A 10,195-nucleotide genomic window follows, 5' to 3' on the forward strand; every position below is an offset into this window, starting at 1 on the left:
CAATAGAGATTAAAAAGGCAACGAAAAAGATCAATGAAACTAAGAGGTGTTTCTTTGAAAAGAGAAAATTTAGTCAGACTCATCAAGAAAAAAAGAAAAAGGGCTCCAATAAATAATTAAAAATGAAAGGGAAGTTACAACCAACACCACAGAAATACAAAGGATCATAAGAGATTACTACAAACAATTATATGTCAATAAAATGGACAACCTAGAAGAAACGGGTATATTGCTAGAAATGTACAATCTACCAAGACTGAGGCAGGAAGAAATGGAAAATATAAAGAGACCAATTACCAGTAATAAAATTGAATCCGTAATTTTTAAAAACTCCCAACAGGGACTTCCCTGGGAGTCCAGTGGTTAGGACTCTGTGCTTCCACTGCAGGGGGCCCGGGTTTGATTCCTGGTCGGGGAACTAGGATCCTGCAAGCTGCAAGGCACAGCCAAAAAAAAAAAAAAAAAGTGAAAGAAGACAGACACAAAAGGTCACATACTGTATGACTCCACTTACATGAAATATCCAGAGTAGGCAAATCCCTAGAGACAAAGTAGATTAGTGATTGCCAGGGGCTGGGGTGGGGGGAGTTGGGGGGGGATTAGGGGATGACAGCCAAGGAGTACAGGCTTCTTTTTAGAGCAGTCAAAATGCTATAAAATCTATTATGGTGATAGATGTATAATTCTGTAAACATATTAAAAAAATTCAATTGTACTCTTTAAATAAATAGGTGAATTGTATGGTATGTGAATTATACCTCAGTAAAGGCATTTTAATGAGGAAAGGGGGTGGAGGAAGAAGGAAGGAAGAAAGAAAATGGGAAGGAACCATCGTTTCTTGTGATAAATCAGTGTCTTCCAAACTTTAATGCAGACTGACCCCTGAGGACCTTATTAAAATGCAGATTTTGATTCATTAGGTATGGGGTGGAACCTGGGAATCTGCATTGCTAAGAAGCTGCCTGGTGCTATAGATGCTGCCAGTTGGTCCTGGACCACACTGATGAGTGAGTGTAGACACCTCCAGGGTGCCCATCACCCAACAGCCCCTGCTTAGGGGATGGGCTTAACATCTAGTGAGTACCATGTGGCCCCATCCTGCAGCCACAGCTGACTGGCTCAGGAATGGACTTCTGGGCCAAGCTGGACCTATCAGAAGCTCATGGGAACTAAGACTGGAACATTAAGCCAACCGTGAGTCGTGCTGTCCAGGCTGAGGCAGTCATCGTCTGCTGCATGAATATTAAAGCAGTGAAAGCCAACCTGCAGAGAAAGGAGAAGGCTGTGGAGAGAAGCAAAGAGGAGCAGCATCCAGTCTCTCTTGGTACTTGCTGTCCCTCATCCTGCCCCAAACATCTCCCTTCTGCTTGATACTCAGATTGATGTCTCGACCCTCTGAGTGTCACCGAGTGGTCACTTAATGGACATTTAAGTTGTTTGAAGTTTTCTGCTATCACAAATAGTGCTTGGAAAGAGCACTTAGGAAATAAACATATTTTGTCCACTTGTCCATTTGTTACCTTGGATAAATTTTTAGCAGTGGATTCCCACCAGAAAAGTCATACCAAGTTATATTCTCCTATAGTATGAGAGCATGCACTGGTTTTTTACCTAAATTTCTGTTCCTCAAATATAGCATAATAAAATTTGACAGTCTGTGAATGGAAAGTTCTAGCATTTGCTCAACTTGACTCAGTTCAAATCCTTCAGCCTCTTGAGGTGGAAGGGACCCTAGCAATCATCAAGTCCAACCCTGTGCCCACAGTGCAGCTCTGCATTTCTGCGGCTCCTCAGCCCCTGCTGGAGCACTTCCCTTGACCTGGCGTGAACCTTCCCACATGCAGCTTTTCCTGCCCATTGCCAGAGATTTCCTGCTTGCTTCCGTCACTGTTCACTGACTGGCTCGGGTCTCTCCTTTGGGAGCCACAGAAACATCATCCCTCTTCTGGGACAGCTCCTCAGATGTCTCACTTGGTAGTTTTTTTTTTTTTTAAGTATTATTTTGGTAAAAACTGTAAAACATCAAATTTACCATCTTAATTATTTCTAAGTGTATGAATTAGTAGTTTTAAGTATATTCACAACTTTTTTATCTTGCAAAAGTGAAACTCTATACCCATTAAACAACCACTTCACTTGGTAGCCTTTTGAAGCCCCAAGGGGAAAGTAAGATTCTGAAAAGGCACAATTTCCAAAGAGTTACAATATCTCATTTGACGACTGTGATTCCCACTTTTCAGCTGAGAAACAAGACACAGAGATTACCTGAAATGAGACACAGGAACATGACATTTTGATATAGCTTTAAAAATAAATCATTAAATGCTCAGATGATTATGGTGATGATGGTTTTTATCGTTGTTATTGCCAGGTAATATACTGAACTGATATCCTTATCTCTACCCTTTGCAATGGGATTGAAGAGAGGAATCAGCAGGAGTCAGAAATGAGTGAAGGGCAGGTGCTATCTTAGTCTATTCGAGCTGCTCCAACAAAATGCCGCAAACTGGGTGGCTTAGAAGCAACAGGAACATATTTCTCACAGTTCTGGAGGATAGGAGTCCGAGGCCAGAGTGCCAACATGGTTTGGGTGAGGGCCCTCTTCCTGGATCATAGCTGGCATATAAGAGTCTCTAAGGAGGCAGAGTAGGACCAGGAAATATCACCAGCTTCCCCCAGGATAATCCTGTTCCTCAGATGTTCCTAGTGTTGTCAAAAGCTCCCACAAGTATTGGGTCAGTGTGTATCAAATGAAATTCCCTGTATTAGGTAACTGAACTGTGGTTACTTAAGGGAGTATCCAAGATAAAAATTCAAACACATTAAAGTATTAAGAAGTAAATGGGCATGATGCCTGCAACTTACTCATAGATGGTCCAGAAAAAAAAAAATATATAATGGGAGTTGGGAAGGGGGGTAAGAAGGGATAGAGCAAATGGGAGAAAATGCTAAAAATGGATGAATTTGGGTAGAGTATATGAGAGATGATTGTACTTTTCTCAAAACTCTAAGTTTGAAATAATTTCAAAATAAAAAATAAAGAGCTAACACAAGTCTTTCTGAAGGAAGTTCAGATCCCTCTCATATTAAGGAAATGAGGGTTTCTGTATGGAAGGGTCAAAGAACGACCTGATACATTTTTTCCTCAGGCGGTGGTTCGCAAAGTGTGGCTGCCAGACCAGCAGCATCAGCATCACCTGGCACTTAGTAGATATACAGTAAATACTTCTTCCTGGGGCCACCAGATTGGGAGCTAGGGGTATATTTCACTGAACATTTATTAACCCTTTTCAGAAAAGGGTTAATAAAATCAATGTAAATGAATATCAGTTCCCTTTTATTCTTCACAAAAGAGCTGAGTGAGAACTGGATGTTACTGTAGGGATCGTGAGGAAATGGAGGCCCAGAGGTAATGTGGCTAATTTTTTTAAATTAAGGTAAAACTCACATAAAATTGACCATTTTAAAGTAAACAATTCAGTGACATTCAGTACATTCACAGTGTTGTGCAACTATCACCTCTATCTAGTTTGAAAACGTTTTCATCATCCCCAAAGGAAACCCGTATCTATTATCCATCCCCTTTCCTCCTTTCCCCAGCCCCTGGCAACTACCAATCTACTTTCTGTCTCTATGGATTTACCTATTCTGAACATTTCATAAACATGGAATCAGACAATATGTGGCCTTTTATGTTCAGCTTCTTTCACTTAGCATCATGTTTTTGAGGTTCATCTATATCATAGCATGTATCAGTGCTTCATTACTTCTTTATGGTTGAATAATATTTCATTATGTGAATGGACCACATTTTGTTTATCCATTCATCTGTTGATAGACATTTGGGTTGTTTCCGCCTTTTGGCTATTATGAATAGTACTGCTGTGCACATTCGTAAACAAGTTTTTGTTGGAGTCCCTGTTTTCAGTTATTCTGGGTATGTGACCCTGGCCTCTTGATTCTCTCATTGCATTTGCCTGCTAGGTATTGCCCATATACAGTTTTGTTGTATGTAACACCATGTTTTGTTTTGTTTTGCTTGTTTTAACCATTTTTAAAATTGAAGTATAGTTAATTTACAATGTTGTGTTCCAGGTATACAGAAAAGTGATTCAGTTATATATATATTATATATAATCTTTTTCAGATTCATTTCCATTATAGGTTATTACAAGATTTTGAATATAGTTCCCTGTGCTATACAGTAGGTCCTTGCTTATCTGTTTTATATATAGTAGTGTGTATATGTTAATCCAAAACTCCTAATTTATCTCCCCGCCCCCCACTATACTCTTTAGTAACCATAAGTTTGTGAGTCTTTTTCTGTTTTGTAAATAAAATCATTTGTGTAACACCATCTTTGAAAGACACCAGCCTGGTAGGTCTAGCCTATCGGCTCTCGGAGAGGATAACACTGTAGCTGTACTTATTGACCACGAGGTGGCGCCTAGACTTAGAAAACACCTCATCAGCTCGGTTCTCAGGGCTGCGTAGTTCCTTGTGTTCCTTATTCAGCCATTTCCTCTTGGGCACTGGGCAAGGCTAAAGGCAGAAACAGCAGCTTTACACCCAATACTCCTGTGACTGACCCATATCCAAATACCCAGAGAGATTAGGTTATAACCTGAGATCTTTTTGCTTAGATAGCTAGTGTTCTAACTGGTTTGTCACTAAAGCACAAGGAGATTAATGTGTCTAGTATGTCAGAATCAACATTATAGACATTTCTTAATAGCTAGCATTTCCTTTGTTATTTGTCAGTTTGAAAAACAGATTCTCTTACAATTACAATGAGTCTAATTCACAGGGACTGGGGGCAAGAAACATTACATTCCTCTGTTTTCTCCAATTCACCCCAACAGGGGTTTTGGCAACACTGAAATATTAAAAGGTCGGCAGTAACTCGGGAAACTCTCCAATCTCTATGTCTTCTCCTTCAGATAAGAGCACCAGTATTCTTTGGGGGATCCATCCCTCCCTCATTTTCAGCCCAGATGGACTAGAGGGGACTCCAGTCCTGGCCACAAGTATGGACCATTATGACTCAGGTCTAAGTGAATCATCACATCTCAACCCTCTGGCCACAGTGACTGGTTGAGGGAGGGGCAGGATGTCACATCAGCTGGACCAATTAGCATGAACCTCTTTGCTGGGGCTAGCAAAAAGGGACTTTCTCCTAGCCAGTGGACTTGAGGCTGGCTGGGTGTGAGATGAGTGCTGTTGAGGTCAGTTGGCTCTTCTAAGGATCCAGACCCACCAGAACCAAAATGGGTATGGTCTAAAAATGAAGCCCACCTGGCAGAGGTGGAGCCAAGAGATGGAAACTTTTTGAACTTCTGAATCAAGCCATGGCCAAAGCTGAGATGTCAGGATTTTGGAATATAGGAACCATTTTTTTACACTGGTTTGAATTTGGTTTTCTGACACTTGCAACTAAAATATTCTTAAGTAATACACTGTCTGTTCAGAAAATCTTCCCAGTACTCTCACCCTACATCATGAGATTTGGATTAAATTGGTGGTAAGGTTAGCCATAGGAGAGGCATCACCCAAAATTTTGAGGGTACTGTTTCACATCATGGTAGGGATTGCTATTTGCCTCCCCAAATCCATTTTCCTTTTCTTCTTTAGAATTAAGAACTTCAGTTTTAGCTAGGCACGCTGATCCCTGGCTAAAAAGACAATATTCCTTATCCTTCTTTGCAGCTAGTTGTGGCCATGTATCTTAATTTTGTCCAAAGACATATAAATGGAAGTTTTGTGGGCAACCTCTGGGAAGTTGCCTTATAGAGAAAAGTGTCCCACCTTCCTTTGTCCTTTTTACCATCCTACTCCCTGGAATGTTGATGTGATGGCTGGAATGTTAGCAGCCATATTAAGCCTTGAGGATGAGGGTCATACTCTAGGGATAATGGAACATTGAAATAGTAGGATCCCAGGTTGCTTAAAGACTTTGTGGAATCACATTAATAGCCCTTAACTGCCCAACTTTGGACTTCTTTTACTTGAGAGAGAAATAAACTTTTATCCTTATTTTAGTTGTTAGTTTTGCCTGAGAAATGTGGACTGGGAACAAAATCAAGGAGTGGAAGAGTCAGAACCTTGTAACTCAGTGAAAGAGACACCAAACTAGGTAATATAATGCTAGTTTTGCCTCTATAGTTCCTAATTCACTGTTCCTTGTAACCAGTAAAACAAAACATTAAAAGTGTTTTTATTATGATTAACAAAATAAATATTACATTAAAAAATGTGTTTAGTGCATGGAGGGTGACAAAGCCCCCAACACTGTAATCCCACAATCTGGGAGTGTCTAGTCATTTTATTGTGACACTTCACTTTAGTGCAATCGCTTGTTTCATTATCTCCACAGCTAGACTAAGCATTGGGAGCCAGTAATGTCACCAGCATTACTCCCTGAGGAAGCAGTTACCTAGCACAGTACCTAGCCTATGATAAGTGCTACTTAAGACTTCCTGAAACAAGGAATAGATAAATGAATGGAAAAAAGGTAAAATTTTAAAAATCTAAAAAAATTGCCAGAATGATTTGTTAACACATTGCTGCAAAGGGATGGTAATCTCAGGTCCTCCCATTTATCTCCTCCAAGTTGGCTTGGGCAGTTCCCAAATCTTGTCAGAGAAGCAGTGAACCGAAGGCTATGAATTTGTTCAGTCTGAACTGCTGGAGGGAGACTCTTGGCGCTGGGATGTACAAGAAATCCTGTTTCCCAAAGTAAGTTTTGCCCACCAGTGGTGTTACTGAGATGACTTCAGGTGGTACAAAGGCAAACTTTGTCTTAATGATTACATATTTGTAAATTATCCAAAACTTACAAATATGGCCAAGAAGATAAATGCATGTCCTTTCAAAGTCATGCCTAACCCCATTTCACAGGCCCACCCAATGATTTTCTCATTTTCTAGGACAAGGGTCAGCAAGCTACGGCCAGGAAACCAAATCCAGTCCGTGGCCGATTTTTGTACGGCCCTCGAGCTAAGAATGTTGGGTTTTCCCCCATTTTTAAAGGACTAAAAACCAAAAAAGAAAATGTGACAGAGATGTTATGTACCCTGAAAAGCCTAACATGTTTATCACCTTGGCCTTTTACAGAAAAAGCTTGTCAACTCTGCCCTAGGAGATCGAAGCATTGTTTGAATTTGCTGTTAACTAATTAAGAGCTCACTCTGTGAAGTGACCTATAATTTATATATAGATTTATGTCCAGTACAGCTGCAAATGATTTCTATCTGGTAAAAACAAAATGCTCATGGTTAGTTACTGTTTCTTGCTTTCTAGGACATCAACCAGTTTTGTATCTAACCTAGCAATTTTTTTTTTAATTAATTTATTTTTATATATTTTATTTTTGCCTGTGTTGGGTCTTCGTTGCTGCAAAAACCTTTATTAAAATGCCCACAAACGGCCAGTTTCTCAATGATTTTTGAACCTGATTCATCATTTTCTTTTTAATTGAAGTATAGTTGATTTACCATGTTGTGTTAGTTTCTGGTGTTCAGCAAAGTGATTCAGTTATATATATTCTTTTTCATATTCTTTTCCATTACGGTTAATTACAAGATATTGAATATAGTTCTTTGTGCTATACAGTAGGACTTTGTTGTTTATCCGCTTCATCATCTTATTAATTAATGAGTAAAATCTTTGACCTGTGTTCATCTTATATTCACATAGGAGTCATGTTTTTAACTTCTGAAAATCAGACTTTGACATGCATTTATTATTGCTTAGGGTAAATATTTAGCAGATAATAGTGGTACTCCCATTTACATAAAGGGCATAAATTATAGGCTCAAACCTTCAAGAATTTAACTTCTGGCAAGAAGCCTGGAAAGCAAGTAAAATACATGAGTATTGTCTAGGGAGCATCCTTCCCTGCCTGCAGTCAGCAGGGGCCCTTCTTATCCTTCCATGATGTCATTACCTGATCGCTCTCATTGTCAATATCTGGCATCTATATTATATTATAATCATCACTTTTGAGACTCTGTTCCCCTCACCAGATCCTGAGCTTCTAGATAGTGTCTTATAAGTCTTATTCGTCTTTGCATCGCCAGTACCTAGCACTCAGTAACCTCCCAGTAAGTGTTTATGATGGACGCATGTGTGAGGGGCGTGACCTTTTCTTCCACCGGGCCCAGCTTAGGCCAGGCATCCCCTTTTGCACTCTCAGAACACCCTCTTCCTGTTATATCCCTATGTTTAATGCCTCTCTCCCCAGGTAGATGCAAGTGCCATGAGGACAGGGACAGACGTTTCAGTTGACCTGGTGCCACCGCGCACCACCTTAAGCCTAAGAAGCTGCAGAGAAGATGGGAGAACGGGGGTGAGCTCAAAGCTCTGCCCTTTGCAGCTCGGTTCACGTGTAATGGCACTGTTGCTGCTGCTCATCATCAAAGCTAAAATACAGAATCATTTCTTGAAGCAACGTCAACTGGAATATCCCATTACTGCTGACTGGTCATAAAATCCTTGTCTCCTCAATGAGGTACACTTATTTCAGCTATAGAATGATTAATTTGTATACATACATATATAAAATCTAAAAGATTAGCTTTACTTGTATTTCATTATTTTAAATTTAGTAACATTGTTTCATCTTTTTTATAATGTCTTCTATTTATGGCAGTTAAATGCTGTTCTTTTTTAGGTATTGCAGTAAGGTATTTTTCAAAATTTTTATCTAAATAAGGGTCAGTTTAAAGAAAAAAGTAAATGATAGTACAGGTATATGCATATATGACAAAAATTGAGAAGTGCTATTCAAAGAAGTCCAATTAGTCTCCAGTGGAATAGGGATCGCCTATCAAGATGTGGTTAGCCTCAGTGAAATAAAGCCAGGGGTCAACCAGTGAGCTCCATCACTCCCTGACACTGTCTGCAAATATTATACAGGTGTTTTTTCCTCAGGAAAGGATCAAACTTTGCCTCAAATTCTTAAAGGAATCTGTGACCCAAATGTGATCACTCACAAACTACTACTGTGATTCAATTCTTTTTGCTCCAATTCCATTGCTCACTAAGGAATCTTCTGATTCCTAATTTACTAATAATACTGATTTTTGCCAGGTCCCTTGACTAAAGTAAGGCAGTGTTCTTGATACAAGATTCAAAAGGTCCGGCTATTGGAAATACAGACCTCACTTAAAGTGAGTAAATTGACATCTGGATTTCAAATTAATCTCTTATGAAACTGGTCCAGCAGGAATCTGTCTCATTTGTCTGACCAAGTTTTTGAACTTAAAACACTGAGAACCAACCTTGGGTGTCAAGTGTGTGTTTCCTGGTTTACCTCCCTCTCTCTGAGGGCAGGGGCTGGGAGTCTTGTGTAGGTGTCGTCCTCAGTGTGTCGTACAGGGCCCACCACACATGGGCAGGCCGGAAACATCTGTTAACTACGTGCAGGAAACAAAGGCTATTTATCCATAGTAGGGGATGGGTGACAGTTGTTTACAATGTGACATACACACAGAGGGGACAACATATCTATGTGACAGCATCTCCTTGGGTTGAGATGGAGGAAGAGTTACCTAAAAAGTGAAGAGCAGCACTGTTTTTAATGAGTTTTAGTCCAGAATACAAAGAAAGGTGCTAGTTGCTACTTCAAAGATGGAACAGTGGTAAACAATGGCTTTTTCTTCCCCCATTAAGGCAAGTTACAGAAGGAATGGATGAGATATTTGAATCTATCTTTGAAAGATCACCCTGAAAGCTAGTAGTATTGTTGCAGTTTAAAAGGCTTTCCATATACCCTTTGTCCCACACCCACCCTATTTATTGATTCAAATTCTGGAACTTTCTTGATCCAAGAGATTTTTCTGGCAGAATTTCTCTTTTGAGACCTTTAGCATGCAACGGTCATTTTTCTTGGTTTTGTTGCTTATCTCCTTGAACTTTCCATCACTGGATGAGTAAAGCCAGCATGGTTCTTTATGAGTTCTTCTGAGGAACTTTGACTGTGACCTGTAAGAGGGGTGCAGAGAAGCTGTTAAATCTTCATGCTTCCCTTTGGTCTGCAGGCCGCCTCAGCTGGGTGCTGCCTGAGCTATAAACAGAAGGGCTTTCCTGACTTCTAACATCTCGATGGCCAGTGGCCAATCCCAGCAACCGCTAGGGCTGTGTTCTGCATGAGATCACACTCTGCCTCCCCTTGACCTAGTCATTCTCAACCGGG

At 40.1% G+C, this 10,195-nt stretch overlaps 2 protein-coding genes across 3 annotated transcripts in view; one reads left to right on the forward strand and one right to left on the reverse strand.

Annotated features, from left to right (window-relative positions):
* The window catches only part of ALDH2 (aldehyde dehydrogenase 2 family member), a 48,170-nt gene that overhangs the window by 8,969 nt on the left and 29,006 nt on the right, over positions 1-10,195 (reverse strand). The window contains exon 13 of one of the 2 annotated variants that reach the window (XR_012325201.1): positions 298-2,012. Coding sequence is in view for 1 of the 2 variants with exons in the window: in XM_004315844.4 (XP_004315892.1) it covers positions 9,952-9,984 (33 nt within the window). In the remaining variant the exon portion in view is untranslated. Of the gene's footprint in view, positions 1-297; positions 2,013-9,559; positions 9,985-10,195 lie in introns of those variants that run through there. The other variant, XM_004315844.4, reaches the window with a different exon arrangement.
* Positions 6,140-10,195, forward strand: part of LOC109552595 (small ribosomal subunit protein eS27-like) — a 101,288-nt gene continuing 97,232 nt past the window's right edge. Inside the window, exon 1 of the transcript XR_012325202.1 lies at positions 6,140-8,509. The gene's annotated coding sequence lies outside the window, so the exon portion shown is untranslated. The remainder of the gene's footprint in view (positions 8,510-10,195) is intronic.

The sequence above is a fragment of the Tursiops truncatus genome, chromosome 13 (genome assembly GCF_011762595.2).
Source record: "Tursiops truncatus isolate mTurTru1 chromosome 13, mTurTru1.mat.Y, whole genome shotgun sequence".
NCBI classification, from domain to species: Eukaryota; Metazoa; Chordata; class Mammalia; order Artiodactyla; family Delphinidae; genus Tursiops; species Tursiops truncatus.